This window comes from Protopterus annectens, chromosome 2.part1 (assembly GCF_019279795.1).
Source record: "Protopterus annectens isolate FY-2018-M chromosome 2.part1, PAN1.0, whole genome shotgun sequence".
In the NCBI taxonomy this organism is placed as follows: domain Eukaryota; kingdom Metazoa; phylum Chordata; order Ceratodontiformes; family Protopteridae; genus Protopterus; species Protopterus annectens.
Genome location: NC_056729.1, coordinates 496,875,278 through 496,895,121, shown reverse-complemented (window position 1 = coordinate 496,895,121; position 19,844 = coordinate 496,875,278). Strand labels below are relative to the sequence as shown.

The 19,844-nt window shown below is 42.8% G+C and overlaps 1 protein-coding gene across 1 annotated transcript in view; it reads left to right on the top strand.

Annotated features, from left to right (window-relative positions):
* Positions 1-19,844, top strand: part of INO80B (INO80 complex subunit B) — a 543,924-nt gene that overhangs the window by 187,953 nt on the left and 336,127 nt on the right. The window contains exon 3 of the mRNA XM_044062293.1: positions 18,084-18,202. Within this exon, the coding sequence (XP_043918228.1) occupies positions 18,084-18,202 (119 nt within the window). The remainder of the gene's footprint in view (positions 1-18,083; positions 18,203-19,844) is intronic.

The window sequence follows — 19,844 nt, the reverse complement described above, 5'->3', positions numbered from 1 at the left end:
CTTTGACCTCTTGTTTGGCTTCTCGGTTTGAGGTCAAACAATTCCTTAAAGGCATCCTTTATATTAGGTCTCCCAGGAAGCCCATTCCTCATTCCTGGAACCTTAATTTTGTTCTTGAAAAAATTGACTCAGGATTCGCTTGAGCCTTCAACTTCAGTTTCCTTACAGCACTGTGCTTAGAAGACTGTTTTTTTTTGCCCTTACTTTAGCTAGAAGGGTGTCTGAGCTTCAGGCCCTTATGGCTGTCCCTCCTTTTTTAGTTTTTCATAGGGCCAATGTGTCTCTCTGTACTAATCCTCCTTTTATGCCCAAAGTGGTTAATGAGTTGTCTCTTAATCAGTCTATTCATTTGCCCACTTTTTTCCCTTCTCCACAGTCTGCTAGTGAGAAGGTTCTTCACACCTTGGATTTGCATAGACAACTCTGTTATTTAGATAAAACTAAGGTCATTCGAGCAAACTACATAGGACAAAATGGGAATTGTGGGAACAATATATGCAGAGTAGGAACGAGGTTTGAGGCTGGATTTGAGTGAGCCATATAATGCTTAACTGACAATGACTGGATGGTTTATAAGTGTATAATGTTTACAACTACGGTTGTTTCAGTGGTGTGTGTGATGTAAACTGTTTGCAACTAAAGTGATGTCATTTTGTATGTTTTTCATTTATATAAATGTAAGATTGCCTTCGTCATATGTGTAAATTTAATAAAGATAGAAAGTAGAAATACACCCACAAGGGCCGATGCCAGTAATAAACGAAAACACCGCAAGGCACAATTTACTTTCAATATAGCAGCGTTGTGTAGATACTGACACCAAGGACACAAAAAGAAGGATTTGCATAATGCACTTTTTTTGCACAGTAAGAGATGTGTGGATTTTAAAAAGTTTATATTTTTTGTCATAGGGCGGGTATGGGATTATGGTGAAGGAGGTGATGTATCCAGCAGAGTAGGAGCACTAGAGGCAGAATGGCAGATAAGATTGGATGCCTGTCGACCACCCGGCCTGAATGACTATATTTCTCTCAAACCCATTTTAAAGCTTAGGTCCCAGCAGATTTGATGTTTCAAACGTATCATTATTAGTTTAACTATTTTTAACATGCTTAATGTTTTTAATAGAAAATTTTGTACCTTTAAGGTAAATTGTGTTTTTTAATTGAATTTTAGTAATATTTACATTACATGTTTTAGTGTAAATTATTGAGGTTTCATAAGTTGTATAATTCATATTGTTAATATATATATTAAATTAATGTTGTAGTAGGTGAATAAGGAGATACTTATTAATTAGGTTTCTCAATTAATTGTTGGGTGGCAATGAGTGTTCAACCAATGGAATCAGTTTGTGTGGGATATATATGTTTGGGCAATGATGTAACAAACGACTCTGAAGAAGCCAGATTGCTGGCGAAAGCGCTTAGTCGTTTATTGATTTTTATCAGAAAAAAGCTTTAATAAATTCATGCTGTTTTAAGATCTAAGGAGTGTCCTTGGTGTCAGTATCTACACAACGCTGCTATATTGAAAGTGAATTGTGCCTTGCGGAATTTAATAAAGATGTGTGGGGGGGACTAAGGTCACTTGCAAGTCTGAGCAACTTTTTTTATTTTCATCCTAGGTCTCGGTTTGGCTCTTTCTATGCAAAGTATTTCTTCTGGATCCCTAAGGCCATTTCCTTTTGTTAGTCTTTTCATGAAAAAAGCCTTTTTACTTCTGTTAAGGCTCATTTTACTTGGGCTGTGGCTTCTTCTGTTGCTTTTTTCAAAGGCCTGGATACCAATTCTATCCTTGAGGCAGCTACTTGGATTTCTGTGCATACTTTTACTGAACATTATAAGCTGGATGTGGTTTCCAGAGCCGGATTTGCCAGGGCTGTCCTGCATGGTACTCTTGAGGGCTCTGCTGGACTTTCCTCCGCCCAAGATTCCTCAAGCTTTTGTACTCTCCCTAAAATAAGGAATACTGCAACAGTGATGTGGAAGGGCATAAGACAGATGTGTAAAATCTTACCATAAGAGTACATGTCCTTCCTTTCACGGTTGCAGTATTCACTCCCTCTCTCCTCCCCCTTTTTTCTTTACTTCTTTTTCTTTTTTCCTTATGGATGCACATTTTTCTCTTTTTCTCCTTGGACTGTTCTTCTTGGGGCTGTTCGGTTCTAAGGTATGTACGTCACCTTTATGACCTACGTTGGAAGAATGTGTGGAGTACAATGGCCTTGAAAACCTAAGGCTTTGGTGTACTGGCCGGAATTTGGACTGCCCTTGGTAGGGAATACCTAGAGTAAGAAATACTGTAACAGTGAAGGGAAGGGAAGAACATCTACTGTTATGGGATTTTGCACAACTGTACTTTTGCCTATGTCACAAGTGATAAATTCAATAGAAGCGTTTAAAAAATACAGAAAATATGGGATGAAAGGCCAGAAATAATAAAAATTACCCTTTTCTGGCCAAGGAAATAATGTTCATCATATTGATCACTGCTGCAGTAGCCTTAGCTGTGTGGGTTATAACAGCCAGCCAGCTTCCCAAAGCTTCCCCATACCCAAGCTGTCTAAGCTGAGCCTACTAAAAGACAAGTTTGAGCACCAAAGCTTTCGAGGAACGATGGTCAGCTACTTTGCTAGGCAGATAATTTCCCTTTGGAGAAATGCTTTCTATTTCCTAAATATCATCTGGGTTTTCACTTTTTCTCTTCAGGGAAATTATAAAGATAGTTGTGTTATTTTAATAGACTGTCACAAGACTGTATCATACTTTTAAATGAGGAGACCTCTTTCTTTCTGGCAGTTTAAAAAAGTTGTGTAAAGTAACTGAAAAACATTTTGTCTGTGTAGATGTATTTATTTTACTTTTGGAGGGCTGAGAATTTGTTTTAAAGTGCTATTTATTTTGTTTTTCTGTGAAAAGATGACTTTTAGACTTGTAGTTGTTGCAAACATTTGCTCCTTGTTTTCCCTGTGAAAGTGACACTATTTTTGCTTGACTATGGAACAGACTACCTGTCTTCAGTCAGTCCTCCTTCCAACCACAGATAGAAAAAGTTAAGCAAACAGTCTTTGCCACTACAGCAGGCTAGCAATTTTCCTTGGCCACAAGTAGGTGAGACTGCTGTAGCCATTTGCTGTACCTTAGATTGTACCTTAGACCACTCATCTTGTACCTTGAATCCCTCAGGTATAGCACCTTCTGCCACTATGGACCGGGGGATAACCACATCCTGCAGCTGTTGGGGTCCCCTCACTAAGCAAGGGAGAGACAGTCTCGCTGGTCCTTGGAGAGGGAAGGCTTCCCTGTGTTGTCAGAGTGCTGTGCCCATCCCTGGGAAAGCAGCTGCTGCCATTATTAACACAATGGGCCCCATTTTTTCTGTCTAAAAAGAAACCGAAAAGTAAGCATGTGTCATCCACTTCTCAAATTTTGCTAGACAGGAGTAGTTTACTGGGGGCTAGGTGCAATTTGAGCTATTGACCCTTCTTGTAAAGTATTTTCTAGTAAAAGATAGAGAGATATCGCTTTTATTTAAGAGATTCAAGATCCTGAATAGGAAGATGAAGGGAAAGATGCAGGGATTTATCCTCAGATTTCTGATTTAGACTCTGAGGAGAGCTCAGTTTCTGATTCTCACTATGGGGGTTTCTCCTTCTCTGAGACTACTTCAAGAATGTGCCACTATTTTCAGTGGGAGAACACTGAGATTTCTCATTCTCTCAGAAAATAGTAGTAGTTGCAAAAGGAATTTCCATAACCTACACCCATTCCTCCTGTTCTGTCTGCTTTAAAAAAATGTGTATATTGCCGCCTACAGTTTTCCTGAATAGTCAGCCAGCTGCCCCTAAAAAGGCAGGTAAGCTGTATAAAGTTCCTCAGTCTTTTAAGTTTTTAAGCACGATTCCCAAACTTGCCACAAAATGGAAGCTTTAGTTGATTCCACTGCTGCTTGCACTTAGTTAATTCCAATCATCGTTTTCTAAGGATGGGAAAGTTATTGATAAAGTTTTGGGAGAAATGTATACTTCTGCAACTTTGTTTTTGAATTGTAAGGCTCATATTCTAGAGTTTGTTCTGACTAATTCTGAAAGTGTAAGGAATGTTTTATTTGCAGTTTCTTCTTGTGAGGAAAAAGTCAACTTTAAATAATTTAGTTTCTTCTGTTACACAGGTACACTACTCATTGTTTATTGTATGTGTATGACTCTTGATTTTTCTTCCAGGAGGTTTGCTTGGCTGCATTCTCAGAACCTTTCAGACGATGATAAAAAGTAGATTTTCAATTCCCCTCTGGATAGAGATTTCGTTTTTTAACCCTCTGCTGCAGAGGTGATCAGAAATTGTGACGAAAGGGGTAAACTGATGCAGGGAATAAACTGATGCAGGGAATCTCTAAAATTTCTCAGCCCACCTTTTCTAAAATTTCCAACAAAATACAGGTAAACAGACACTTAAGAAATGGCAAGGGGGCTCCAAAAAGAAGCCTTGAACCTCCTAAAACCAAGGACAGTCCATCAAGTCTGAGTATTCAAGAGACCTTGTGAAACCTCCCACCCTGGTCCCTTTTTTCTCCCAGACAAATGGGTTCTGAAGATCATTCATCAAGATTACAGATTGCTGTGGGAGGAACTTCCTCCTTTCAAGGGGGGGGTTGTCATTCTTCATCCTCCAGATTAGATTATTTTTTTGTTTCCTATGATTCTTCATCACACACTGCCCCAAGGAGTGATAAAACCAGTTCCTCCTTCCTGGGTGGGCAAGGATTTTTATTCAAGAATGTTCTTGGTGCCAAAGAAGAAAAGAAAATGCCTGGAGACTAGTTCTGTATCTTTCTTTCCTAAACCTATTTGTGATGGTGTCCAAATTCAAAATATTACTTCACAACCTGTTGCCCCTTTAAAAAAATACATCATCTTTCTATTTTAAGTTTCCTGGTAACGTTGACTTAAAATATGGGTACTTACGTATTATTGCAACCACGCTTTGTCAGCAGCACGTTATATGTATTAATTATTCTTTCCCATGCTCCACAGTATACGCAGCCAAACAGTGGAATAACCATGCAGTCCAAATCCCTGTTACCATAATATTAATGGGTTAAGTCTTGAAATGAATATCCAAAGCAGGTATTACCGCAACCACCTTAATCAGGATACTGTAGTCATGAAACATACGTGTCAACTGTCCAGATATTTAACTGATACTGTTGGTCTGTTCCACAAAAATTGATTTTCAGCTACATTGCTAAATAATTCTATACATTTGACTTTCAGCCTTCAGATCCTTCAGAACATGCATGTTAATTGAAACAGTTATTGTAACAACTTCAACGGGCTATCAAGAAAGTGTGGTTGCAAAAATATGAAGCTAGCGAGAAAGCCTGCTTGCAAATCTGTTTTGTATAATTATCAGCAAATACTCATAATATAGGACGTGAAGGTAGGTGAGGTAACGTCCCACGGTCTGATAGTGGTGGTTGGCACAAAATATGGGTATGACCTAGCCAGGTATTTATCTCATTTTGTTGGTGTGAACTGTTCAGATATTTACATCATTTTGTTGCTGTGTTCCACATGCAATTTCTTTTTTTATGCGGTAAATCCGTAAAAAATTATACACATTTGAGTTTTAGCCTTCGCATCCTTTAGAACATGCATGTTAAGACAAACTCCGTTATTCTAACTACTTCAACAGGCTACCGACAAAGCGTGTTTGTGATAATAAAACACTACAGAGGAAGCGTGGTTGAGATAATACGCAAGTACCAAAAGATGTTATCACATCCCTATTGATCCAGACTTCAGACATTTCTAAGATTTTCTGTGTCTGGATCACCATATCAGTTCTCTGCCTTCCCCTTTGGACTATCCACTGTACAAAAAGTGTTTGCAAAATGTCTAGCTTCATTTATGGTTCATAGGTGTTTACTAGGCTAATGTCCACAGGGGCCTTTTAAGCCTGCCATGCATCCCAAATCTCTGACAAGTTCTGGTACCCTTGATAAGTGTAAGCAGGGGCTTGGGAGGTGAAATATTTACAAGTGAGGGCCTGGGAGATGAACTGTTACAGGCTGCCTGTGTCAGCGACACAGGTGTCAAACCAGGGATGAATTTCCTGTTCCCTGTCCAGTTGTCCAAGTTGCACTTGAATTGGGTTAGGGAGGAACTCTGCTTCACATGGATGAGGAGCCTCTTCCAGAGAAGGGGTAATCTCTGGGATACATGCCTGTCTCTCTGGCAGGTCCTATTTATAGCACATGCAAGGTTTAAGTCCTTAGAATGGATAATTCTGGTGCTGTTTGTTTTGTGGATATGCAGGAGGGCCATCCGTGTAGAGTCTGACAGTGCCTTGTAGCACATTGCAGGGTACAGGATATCCACATTTTTCCTTATTTAAACATCTTGGTTATCTTTGCAGAGTCATTTTCAAAGTGTCAGTAATCTGTCTTGGGTAAGAGATTTGTTACACAACCTGGGATTCAAAAACAACTTTCAAAAGTCTTTCATGACTCCTTCATACATGATAGTGCTCTTGGAATATCAGCCAAACACTTCAGTTTAAAAAGCTTTTCTTGCACAGGAGAAAAGTAGATCAGTATCTGTTTCTAAGGTTTTTCCACTCAATCCTCCATCACTGTGAGGGAATAACTCAAGGTTTTGATTTCTGTGATTCTCATGATACTCCTGGCAAGATTCCACATGAGAAAGATACTGTGGTATCTGAAGTCTGTTTTGTCCCAGCATCACCACCCATTGTCTTTTCAAAATCCCAGTGCTGGTGTTTGTCAGGAAAATAAATCATTTGTTGGTGACAACAGATGACCCTAAATCCTTGTCTCCCCTTTTCCCTTAGTATTCCTCATACTCTGCTTGGGAAGCAGTTTCAAGAGAATTAAAACTACAGGGTGTAAGGGACACACAGGACAGATGCAAACACACAAATGACAGAGATGCTTGCACTGATCAAGGCACCCAACTCTCTGAATCATCTTTGGCCGTGGGACCTCTTCAAGTTGTTACAGACAGTACAACAGTCATGTTGTACATCAACAAGCGGGGTGAACCGGGTCGTACCCCCCTTTACAGCCTAGCCACATTAGCTTTAGGATATAGCTTTGCAGCACAATCTCACTGTACAGGCATTCTACCTTCTGCAAAGCTGTGTGGCAGACAAGCTGAGCAGGACCAGGGCAGATTCTCACAAATGCAAATTGGATGAAAGCATATTCTGAGATTTGATCCATCTGTGAGGAGTTCCTCAAGTAGACCTCTTGGCCTCCTCTCTAGCCAGTCAGCTGGTAAGATTCTGTTCCACAATTCAGTGCAAGAAGGCCTGGAAGACAGATGCCTTTTCTTTTCTTTTCTTTTCCTTGGACAGGAATGTTCCTGTATGTTTTTTTTTTTTTTTAACAGTTTCCACTGAAGATTTCTGAAGGACTCCCCGAAGATCATTGTAATGATTCTATTCTGGCCCAGGCAACAAAGGTTCTCTCTCCGTTTGGAAATGGCCAGGGGCAGTTGCAACAAGTTTCCTCATAGACTTTATCTACTCAAGAAAAGGGGATGTTTGATGTACCCCAACATCAATCAACTGCAGATGACTGCCTAGGTGATAGGGTTATAATTCCTTTTAGGCACCTGTTTACTTAGGACGAGTAGCAGATATTAATGGAGGCAAGAAATCCTGCTACTAGAAGGCTAGATATTAGTAAATGAAAAAGGTTTTCTAGTTTGTGCCAACAACATAACCAGTACCCATTCAGGGATAGTTGTTCTGTGGTTTTACAGTATTTGTATGAGTTGTTATCCTGTGGCCTTTCTTAGTCCTCTGTCAAGGTTCATTTATCAGCCATTTCAGCATGTCTGTCCATGGATCCTCCTCTTTCACTGCAGTCTCATTTCAAAAGGTTTTTGAAAGGGGATTTGCTCAAGAGGCACCAAGTTAACTGGTAGCCCCTCTTTGGATCTTAATTTTATATTAAAGATGCAAACGCTGCTCCATTTGTACCAGCTAACCCAGCCAACTTGAGGTTCTTAACATGAAAACAAAATCGCCACTGATTCTAAAGACAACCACAAAGCATTCTATAGCTATGTCAAGAATCTCAATGGCAACACTCAGATCTGCTCGGAGTTACAGCACAATGGCACTAAATATACAGACCCAACTGATATTGCCAACATCCTGGCAGATAGGTTCAGTGCTAACTTTACCCCACTCTCACCCCCTAAACAGCCCATCTCTATACCAGAAGAATGCAAAGTTCCGGTAATCACGGCTGCACAGGTAAACACCACACTCTCCAAAGTTAAGAACACAGCTTCCATGGGACCAGACAACATCCCAGGCTGCGTTCTACATGAACTACAGAACGAACTGGCACCCCACCTAAGTGCCATGTTCAATCATAGCCTCACCTCAGGCTTTGTGCCTGCTGAATTGCGCACAGCGACTGTTATCCCACTCCACAAGGGTGAGCCACCATGGACCCCAGGAACTACCTCCCCATTAGCCTGACGAGCCTGGTCTGCAAGGCCATGGAATGTATCATCATGGAACTTATAATCAAAGACCTTGGTAATCTCCAAACTCTGGACCTCACCCAGTTTGGGTTTGTAAAAGGCAGATCATGTCTCCTAAAGCTGATAGACTTCTTTGAAGCAGTCACCAAAGCCGTAGACAAGGGTAAGGTGGTTAAAACAGCCTATCTAGATCTTGCCAAGGCTTTCAACACCATCCCCCACTCTGGAATTATAGATAAACACACTAAACTAGGTTATAAATCCCTATGTCACAAGATGGGTTGCCAACTGGCTCACTGACAGAATCTACACTGTGAAAGTAGCAGACTCCAAATCCGACTTCAGCCATTGACAAGTGGAGTACCACAGGGTTCAGTCCTGGGTCCTCTCCTGTTTGGTATCTACTTCTCTGAAGTACAGGCTAACACAGATAGTCTTTGGCTAACGAAGTTCGCAGAAGACTGCAAACTAGGAGCCATAATCGAAACTCCTAACGATGTGGACATCCTACAAAAGGGCCTCACTGAGACAGATGCCTGGTGTCAAAGCGATGGCCTCAAGCTCAATGCCAAAAACTGCATTTGTCATCCCCTTTGGTAAAAACTCTGTACCCATGAACTACAACATAGGCGGTAGTATACTCAACAACGAAAGTGTGATAAGAGACCTTGGGACACAGGTGGACAGTAGTCTCTCCTTCGATAATCACATCGCCACAGTAGACAGGAAATCCTTCTACGTGGCACACCTCATCACAAAAGGTTTCTCATCCAGAAAAAGAGAGGTCATTGTTCCCCTCTACTCATCACTCATTAGACCCGTTATAGAGTACAATGCCCCTTTTGGTATGTCCCTCACAAGACATCTACAACAACTGGAAAGGCCACAGAAATACCTCACAAAGAGGATTACCGGCTTCAAACAGATGTCCTACGCAGACTGTTTCAAAAAACTCCAGCTTTACTCCGTCACATATCGCCTACCCAGAGGTGATCTCTGCCTAACATACAAAGCTATGTCAAACCCAGAGCTGTTCAACATGCTCCACTTAAAGAAATCCCAATCCCTTCGAGCTACACGCTCGAGGGACCTAAACCTTGTCACCACAATAAACAGAACATGCCGGAGGGATAGATTCCTGTCCCAGAGACTTCCCATACTCTGGAATAAACTACATATCTATATCAAACAAAGCTCCTCATTAGCACTCTTCAAGAAAAATCTTGATTGGATGGGAAATAGGAAATTCACCCCGGGGTCACCTCTGTGACTCTGCTCGACAGTGGCCCAGGAAAATAATTTTCTTGTGTGGCAAAAGCCAGGGTACCTTTTTGGCTGGGCTTGTATAGGCCCCAGGGCCGATAGCCTAGTACCTACCTATGAATCTATGAAAAACAGATGTCCTTCAAGGATGCATCTGCAGTCATAACATATGGGTTGTCCTGCCTCAGGCAGCCCTTCGGTCGGCCGGATTCCAAAGTCTGGGTCTGGCCTCGGCTGATGTCGCACTTTCCCAAACGTCAGAGCATCTGGGGCATAAAAGCATCAGCCAACGCCATTTTCCTCAGTCTTTCTTGCCGCGCTGTGCCAGAAGCAGAAGCTGTTCGCAAGTGCCGGTCGGTCAGATCCAGAGATTTCAGCTACCGAAGACTTCGAAAAACGCTAAGTACCCCGTTGGGGACTCTTTCTTGCCTCAGCCGATGTCATACAAAGTAAATAATTGTTTAACTAACTTGTGGGAAGCAAATACCTCATAAGGATTTCCATTCTTACTGCCTTCCTTGCTTAGGCCCAGACACGACGTATCAGCTTGTTTAGCCTGTGCCTCCTTCAACCGACGGACTCTTAGACGTTGGTCGGAGTTTGCAGAGGAATTTTTTGGAGCCGCTTTTGCTTATAAAATGCCGTCGGAGACTCCAACTTCGCATATGGTCAAAAAACGCAAGGAAAAGGACAGACACTCGCGGCCTGCGGTTTCGGCTGAAACCACGGCTAGGCCTACCGCGAGTGTCTCGGTTTCGGCTGAAACCGAGTCAACGGCGATTCCTACTACCGAAACCATACTACCGACCACCGAGGCCAGAGAGGCCTCGGCTGAGTCGGCTTCAGAACTCCCTACAGAAGCTAGTGTTCAGGAATTGTCCGACACCATACCATTGGACACTTCTACCCCTGCACGTGGGGCAGCTAGGCCCCCAGCTTCTATGTCTATTAAGGCCTTCTCCAGGGCTAAAGCTGCCAAACTTTCAAAAGCTTTGCCTGCCAAATCTACATCCCAGAGGCCTTCCTCTAGTTCACAGATCCTCATGCTTGCTGAGGACCTTGTCTCCTTAATAAGGGGTTCACAACCTCACCCAGACAGGGCCTCTCAACCTCCTCCAGACAAAAGGCCCAGGACTGACCCCTCTGAACCTCACTCCTCAGATTACTCCACGGATGGATCTGATTTGTCAGACCACCAGGAAGGGGCCTACTCGCCTTACGAGGATTCAGATGCAGAGGAATCTATCCCTTCGGCCTTCCCTCCTGAAGAATTTTCCTTTGGGGAGACCTTTCAATGGCAAGGTCAGGATTTTTCTGATTCTAGAAAAAGATTAAGGACATTTTTGCATCTGCCTCAGCATAGGCCCTTAGCTATACCTCCTTTTCTAAATGTAATTGATGATGTGTACAATGATGTCAGTACAGCCCCTGATTCTCTTCCTCCGGCCCCTGCCAAACCTGACAGATATTACAGGGTCCCGGATTCTAATTTCCATCTGTATAAAGCCCATGCTGCAGACCCAGAAACTATTTCTCAGGGCCCTAAAGGGGTTGCAGCCGCTACTGCCAAAAATCCCCTTCCCTCTGAAAGACAGTCTAGAGCTTTAGAGAGATGGGGAAAAAAGGTTTATATATCTGCTACTCTTTCTGCCAGGGCATTAAACTGTCAATTCCATATGATACAGTACCAAGAATTTTTGTTAGATCAACTGAATAAGAAACTTTCTTCTCCTGAACCCCTAGACCGTAAATCCCTTCAGGATTTGGTACATAACTCACAACAGGTTAGTAATCATTTTTTAAAATGTGGCTGTGATGCACTGGAGGCTTCATTTAGATCAGCTATGACTGGGGCAGTTATTCGTAGGCATGCCTGGCTGAAGGAGCAATCTTTGCCAGACCATGTCATAGCTAAACTCCTCGATGCTCCAATGGAGAAACAACATTTATTTGGCTCCCCTGCACAGGAGATTCTAAAAAAGGTTGAAGAAAAAGCAAAATCTGTGCAAACAGTTAAAGATTTCCTGCAAGTTCAGCCACCGAGGTTCAGCAGAAACTGGCCTACAAAGAATTGGTCCTTTCCAGACTCGTCCAGAGCACAGAGAGGCAAGAACAGGCGCCCTAGAGGCAGAGGTCAATCGAAGGGCCCCTACAGAGGCCGTCAGTGGCAGCCTGCCAACCAGAGGAGTAGTGCAACAGCTACAACTACAACCACTACTACAGGACAGACCCAATGACTTGACTCTGATTCCGCCTACCAGGGATCAACTGGAAGCACCCTTGGGCGGAAAGCTGGCATTATTCTCAAAACTGGCATTGCATTACAAGGGATACATGGACATTGCAAATAATAGACAAAGGATACAGGTTTCACTTCCACACTTTGCCAAAAAGAAGCGGAATGCCAAACCTTCCACCAAACCAGAAGGCAGAGGCTTTCAGACAAATCAGCAATTTACTTCAGATGAAAACTATAGAAAAGGTACCATGTACAGAACAAGGCCAAGGATTTTACTCCAGACTATTCCTTGTACCAAGAAAAGAAAACCAATGGAGACCTATTCTCGACCTGTCCGCATTGAACACTTCTCTCATTGTGCCAAAATTCAAAATGCTGACCCTACAGCAACTTCTTCCCATGTTGGGCAAGGAGTCTTGGCTGGTAACTCTAGATCTCAAGGAGGCATACCTGCACGTCCCTATCCGACCAGATTGCAGAAGACACCTCAGATTTCTTGCAGGATCAGAGCATTATCAATTCTCAGCATTGCCCTTTGGCTTATCTACTGCGCCCAGAGTATTCACAAAATGCCTGGCATCAGTAATTGTACATTGCAGACTTCAGGGATTTCAAATTTATCCATACCTGGACGACTGCCTGATACAAGCGGACAACAAGAAGAAATTGTTAAAGGACTTGGCCTATGCCATACACCTGCTACAGACCTTGGGATACACAGTCAACATCCAAAAGTCAAGACTAGTGCCATCCCAAAGGATAACTTTTTTGGGTGCAGATCTGGACACGATCACACAGATGGCTTTTCTCACAGAAGAAAAACAAAAACAACTTCCAGATTACTTCATGACTCTGACAAGACAAACTCAGCTTACTGCAAGGAAAGTTCTGCAGGCCCTGGGTTACATGGCATCCTGCATAATTTTAATTCCACATGCCAGGCTGCATATGAGGAAATTACAATGGTACCTAAGGAGTGTATGGTCTCAACACAGTCACAGTCTAGAAACCATGATACCAATCATTCCATGCCTTCAAAAGGAATTCCTGTGGTGGGCTCAGGCCTGCCAGTCCAACAGAGGGTTGCCTTTCAACAAACCAAAAACAAGGCAGACCATCACCACGGATGCCTCAGACCGAGGATGGGGAGCACACATGGAGGACAAACGTATCCAAGGCCTATGGCCTCAAGGGCAGCTAAGCATGCACATAAACCAAAAGGAAATGCTGGCAGTGAGGCATGCAATCGAGGCATTCAGACCCTTCCTCCAACAAGGACATCTGTTAATAAGGACAGACAACACCACGGTCATGTGGTACATAAACAAGCAGGGAGGCACACATTCCTGCCCTTTATGCCGGATGGCTATGAATCTGTGGAATCTATGCCTGAATCTCAATATCCAGCTGCAGGCCAAATTCGTACCAGGAAAAGAAAATGCACTAGCAGACAGCTTAAGCAAAACTTCCATGGATGCACACGAATGGATGTTGCATCCAGACATCTTCAAACTCATAACAAAGACATGGGGAATGCCGGAGATAGATCTGTTCACCTCCCCACTCAATCACCAACTGAAGACATTCTGTTCAAGGACATACCACCCACAAGCATGGAGGGTGGACTCTCTCTCTTTCAGCTGGAATGCCCTAACAGTATATGCCTTTCCACCTCTCCCATTGATGTACAAGGTTCTACTGAAGATTAGGGAGGAACAGCAAAAAGTGATACTAATAGCTCCAGACTGGCCAAGACAACACTGGTACCCACTATTGAGAAGCATGTCTCAGGCAATTTCATGGCCTCTTCCCCTATGGCCTCTTCTTCTAACGCAGAACAATTTCAAGACCCTGCATCCCAACTTGAAAACATTGCATCTGACTGCCTGGAAAATTCCTTAAATCCCAACCAAACTGTTTTATCTCAGAGGGTGAAGGACATCATCCTAGAGGCTCGCAGACCTTCCACAAGGAAGACATACTCAGCTAAATGGAAGAGATTTCTCATTTGGAGCACATCAAAGGGCACAGATGTCACAGTGGCAAACCTAGCGCACATCCTAGAATACTTAGCAGAATTGTTTCACAATGGCCTGTCTTATTCTTCCATTAAGATTCATGCTTCAGCAATTTCAGCAGAATACAATATGGATCCACCTATCTTCTCACACCCTCTACTCAGGCAATTTTTGAGAGGGATCAAAAATGTTAAACCTCCAAGAAGACCCCCTCTACCTGCATGGGATCTCAATTTTGTGCTGGAAAAACTGACACTACCTCCTTTTGAGCCAGCAGCATCAACAGACCTACAGTATTTATCTTGGAAAACTGCATTCCTTCTGGCAATCACTTCAGCAAGAAGAGTATCTGAGCTGCAAGCATTAATGGCAGTGCAGCCTTTCCTTATTTTCCACCAGGATAGCGTGTCACTAAGAACCAATCCTACTTTCATGCCAAAGGTGGTATCTAGGGTATCCTTGAACCAAGCTATTCACTTGCCTACATTCTTCCCTAACCCACAGAACAAAGGGGAAAAACTTCTGCACACCCTGGATATACACAGACAACTACGCTACTATTTGGACAGAACGAAATCTACCAGAAAAACTGACCAACTTTTTGTGGCATATGCCACTGGGGTGCAAGGAAGAGCAATTTTCAAACAGACAATTTCAAAATGGATAGGGAATTGCATTCGCTTTTGTTACTCCTTTCATGGAAAGACAGTTCCTGAAAATATCGGACCTCACTCCACAAGGGCCACAGCCACCACTACAGCTTTCCTATGGGGGGTGGCTACCAAGGACATTTTAGAAGCTGCTACTTGGAGCTCCGTGCATACATTTGCCAAGCATTACAATCTACCTTTATACTCCAGATCCCGAGCAGGGTTTGCAATTGCAGTGCTGCAGGGGATCTTGACTACACCATCTTTCTCTTAGTACCTCCTCCCCCAGATTGGCTATGGTATTCTACCCATATGTTATGACTGCAGATGCATCCTTGAAGGACATAGTACAGTTTTGTACCTACCATAAATGTAGATGTCCGATAGGTATGCATCTGCAGTCAGGATTACCCACCCTCCTTCCCCTCTGTGGTATTCCTAGGGTGCTTACCCCTCTTTCAGCTAGCTGGGGGAATCTATTATGGTGTATTTGTTTATACATGTATATAATTTGCAAATGTTTGGAACTTTTCAGCATTTATCCAAATTTAGCCTTCCTAGAGGGCACCTGGCATCTGGGGCAAGAAAAACTGAGGAAAATGGCGTCAGCTGATGCTTTTATACCCCAGACGCTCTGACGTCGGTGAAAGTGCGACATCAGCCGAGGCCAGACCCAGACTTTGGAATCCGGCCGACCGAAGGGCTGCCTGAGGCAGGACAACCCATATGTTATGACTGCAGATGCATACCTATCGGACATTTACATTTATGGTAGGTACAAAACTGTACTTTTTACTGATTGCTCTGACCTCTGCAAGAAATGTATCTGAGTTGCAAGCTCTTATGGTGAATCAGCCCTATCTAATTTTCCACAGAGGCAGGCCTTCTTTGAGAACTAATCCTTTTTTATGCCTAAAGTGGTATCCAAATTTACTTAAAGCGAAACTATCCATCTCCTCTGTTTTCTTTCTTGAACCTAGAAATGAGATATAAAGGATACTCCTTACCTTGGATGTTCACATACAACTCTGGCACTATCTTGACAGCATGAAGTGTTTCAGATCTTTGGATCAGTTGTTCATTTCTTGTGAAGTTAAGAAGAGACAACCTGTATCAAAACAGATTGTTTACAAATGGTTGAGTAAGGCTATTGCTGTTTGCTATACTCACCATAGCAAAATTATACCAGGCAGAGCTTAAGGCCCACTTGGAAGGGGCTGGATTCTAGATGTATTCTAGAAATTGCTACCTTGTTCTCTGTACATACTTTTACAAAGCAATGTGTTTGATTCCTTCTCTAGGTCCAGGTCAGGCTTCGCTAGGACCATTCTTCAGGGGCTTTTGGTCTGTTCTCCTTGCACCACCTAAATGTAGTAAGCTTGGGTAATCTACCCATATAGCTAAGGTTACTGCTACAATGATAGATATGAAGAGCATAGCACAGATGTGTAAGTAAACTTACCATAACTGTAGATGTTTGAATGGTCACTTCTGTACTAGCCACTCCCTCCTCCATCTTCCTCTTTTTTTGGTGTGCTTTTTATGCCATGGTGTGGGCATTTATTTTTTGTTGCTACTAGCACTGCCCTTTCATGGCTGAGCCTCCCTCCGTCTGTTGGCAGGAAATCTCTGAAGGGCTTTGCACGCAAACTTGTCTTTCTTATTGAGCTGCCTGAAAGTTTGGTAGTGAGGAAGGTGCCCTGAAGCTTTGGAAGCTGGCCAACTGTTATATCTTTGGCAGGATATAACATATATACCTAAGGCTACTGCAAAAGTAATCATTCGAACATCTACTGTTATAGTAAGTTTACTTGTGTTTCTCCCACTTGATCAATTCTTCCAGGGAAGAACCATTACTGCTGCCTCAATAGGTGGATCTCTTAATGCAGTGTTGAGTGATCTCTAGTACTCCCCAACATGTCCACCCTAATCCCTATTTTTGTGAGAATTATTACTGATGTTGCATGCAACCACTTTTTCCAGTGTTTTTTGTTTTTTTCCTATTCCCTGGAATAAGTGGGAGAGGATTTTGCATTCCCTGGATGCTCATGGCCATTTTTGATTTTATTTGGATAGCAGCAAATTATTTTACAAAAACTGAGTAGCTTTTTTGTAGCATTTGCCAAAAGTAAAAAAAAAGCCTTCATATGTCTAAACAAACTATTTCTAGTTAACTTGCTCATTGTATTTATTATTTCTACCATTAACTCCTTGGAAAAAAAGTGTACAGAGCAAAATGGGTCACAGCCACTACCACAACTTTTCTTATTGGGGTTGGTACACAAAATATCCTAAAGGGTAACCACTTTGATCCCTTTTTATACACCTTACAAGCATTATAGATTGGACCTCATTTATTGAGCAAATACAGGTTCTGTACTTCTGTCTTCTCTTTAAAATTCCAACCACACTATCTGCAAATATTGCCAGCTCTGTTACTCTTCAATGAAGTAATGACTACAGCAGTGAGCTACACAGTGAAAATGGGTTCCTATCAGCATTTCAAATGTTAAAAACGCCAAATTTAATTTCATTGAACTGAAATGTTCGAAATCTCAGAAGAGCAAACTGACGGTAACATCTATTTCTTTCCCAGGGAAAGAAATCGGTCGGCCGCCATCGGAGTTTGCTATTACCTCCACTGTGATGCGGTCTTGGAGTTGGTATATTTAAGTGGGGGGCACAGCCAAAGTCCCCCACTTCTGTCAGTGTTTAAAGTATTAAAATTTTTTTTTTATTTTTGCACGGAACACCGATTCCTTTCACTGGGAAAGAAATCGATGTTCCGTCAGTTTGCTCTTTTGAGATTTTGAACATTTCAGTTCGATGAAATTGCATTCGGCGTTTTCAGCATTCGATATGCTGATAGAACCTTGAAAATAGTGCATTTCTGTAGTCCAGTTATCATAATCATGCAGATTTTCAAGTGTGGTCTGTGCTGCAGTTTCCACCCACAACTACATCTGAATCTGGGCCAGGGGTGAGTCAATACTCTTCTTCATTCCCTGTGCCCTGACTGTTTCATAATGCTGACTGTAACCCTTTGCTCAGGTGCCATAGGGATATAAGCGTACTATGTCATCTGGTTGTGTATTTCCAACCTGTACAGTTGGAGGGCAAGAAAGAAACAACCAGAGATAACCAGACATAAGTTAGCCTCATTCCAAGAGAATGGTAACATTGCGGTGAAGGTGATGTGGGTTGGCCTTGGGGAGGGGTATTTAGCTGTGAAAGTCTGTCCAATCTGAACCTCTGCCCATGATAGAATTTCCTGAAATAATGTCTTCAATAGTAGTAAGTTAATAATACACCTGTACCTTTTGTGTGTGCTTATCCTATAAAAACCTCATTTTCTGGTTGCTATTAATGTTTTTTTTTTTTCTTTTCAGCGTGCCCACTTTTAGTGTTGTTCCCCAAGTAGAACAGTCGCCATCGCCCCTAATGGACATGGATGATGAAGATGAACCATTAGGGGGAGTTCCTTTAGAACAGTATAGAGCATGGCTGGGTAAGTGTGTCCAGATAACTGATATGCATACAGGAGTATTTTCATGTCATTTTTTAAAATATGGATATTATAATTGCCCATGAGGGAATCAAGATCTATTGATGTAATACCTTGCACCATAAAAACGGACTGCCAATATAAAGAAAGGCTGGCTTACATATTTTGTATTGCACTTTGCTTTAAGGGTGACCTATGATCTGATGTCAATCTTCACCCAGTCCTTGACAGTGGGTTCGGAACCGACTCTGCCATATCTTCCAGCTCAGCCTCTCAAAACTCTCGAGCCAGGCACTACCCATAATGCTCCTCACAGAGATTACCTCAGATCTCATTTTCTGCTTCGCAGACCGGATGCGTTAGCTTCCTTCTCTCGAGCCTTGGGTATTTAAGTGAATACTACTTAATTTTAATGAATTATTCTTCATTTTTCATTTCTTATTAGAATTTCCTATTTACTCTCGCGCTATCCACCTCTTAGCTTTATCACTTAGCCTCTTTCTACCCTTTTCTTTCCTTTACTACCGTTGGTAGATCTTAAGTACCATTGCTGGTACTTTGTTCTTGTTACCTTTTATTCTGTCTTCTCGCCAATCTGTCTTATCTCCAATCGAGACCTTGGAGCCCTCGATTCCAACTCCTCTGGTGTTGACTGCTTCAGTACCGGTAGCTTCCTCATCTCCAGCTCCGAGAGTTGTCTTGAGTTCCTCCGAGCCTTTGGCACTGGATGTCTCCCGGGGTCATGATTCTCTGGTCGGGTCTGAGAGTCTCGGATCGATTTTCTTTTCGTTCGGAACCATCCATCTCCCTCGGTGCCTTGGCCTTTCCAAAATCGACCTAGGCTTCTGTTCCAGAGGCTGCCTCCTTGGTGCAGGGCGTGACCCTGGTTCTGAAGGAGTCTGTTTTGGTTGTGGGCTCCCATCCCGCTATGGGGGGGGGGGGGAAGCCTTTAGGATAATGGACAAGGCATTGTCCATTGAGGACTTGGTCTTTGCCATCCCTGTTGGGACAGATTTCTACCTCCACTAGACTTGAGCTACCATCAGTCTCACCCCAGGACAGAGGGCAGAAAAGTCTCAGGTGACTCCCACCTTAGTGGTCTTCTCTTCGGACACTTCCCCGGATCATCCACCCGAGGAAGTCCCTGCAAAGGAGTGCAAGAGGAAGCACCTGGACTCCCTAGAAGAGTCCTTCACAGAGGATATGATTTTGATGAAGGGGAAGTTTCTCCCAGGTCACCCCCTGATTGTTTCCTTTGGGGACATTCTAGAAATCCTGAAAAGAAGGGTGGCTAGTCTTCCATTCAGCCTTCCTTGGGGGAATCCGTATACCTGGAGGCTTTTTGTGCCCAGCCCTCTACTTCTTGGATCTCTCCGCCCGCTGATGATCTCATTAAACTGATCACTCAGTGGGTGTGGAAGATGCCCGACTCCATAGAGCCAATTCCCAAGAGACCAGACCGGATGTTATCAGCACCTAAAGATGAACCACATTGGTCTAACGGGATTCCTGTCGACACTATGGTGATAGCAGCCTCCACCAAAAAGGAACTCGCTGAAGAGTCTAACTATCAATCCTCCTAACAAGGAGTCTAGGACACTGGATAGATTTGGGAAGCTTGTTTATGCTTCATCAACCTTCATTC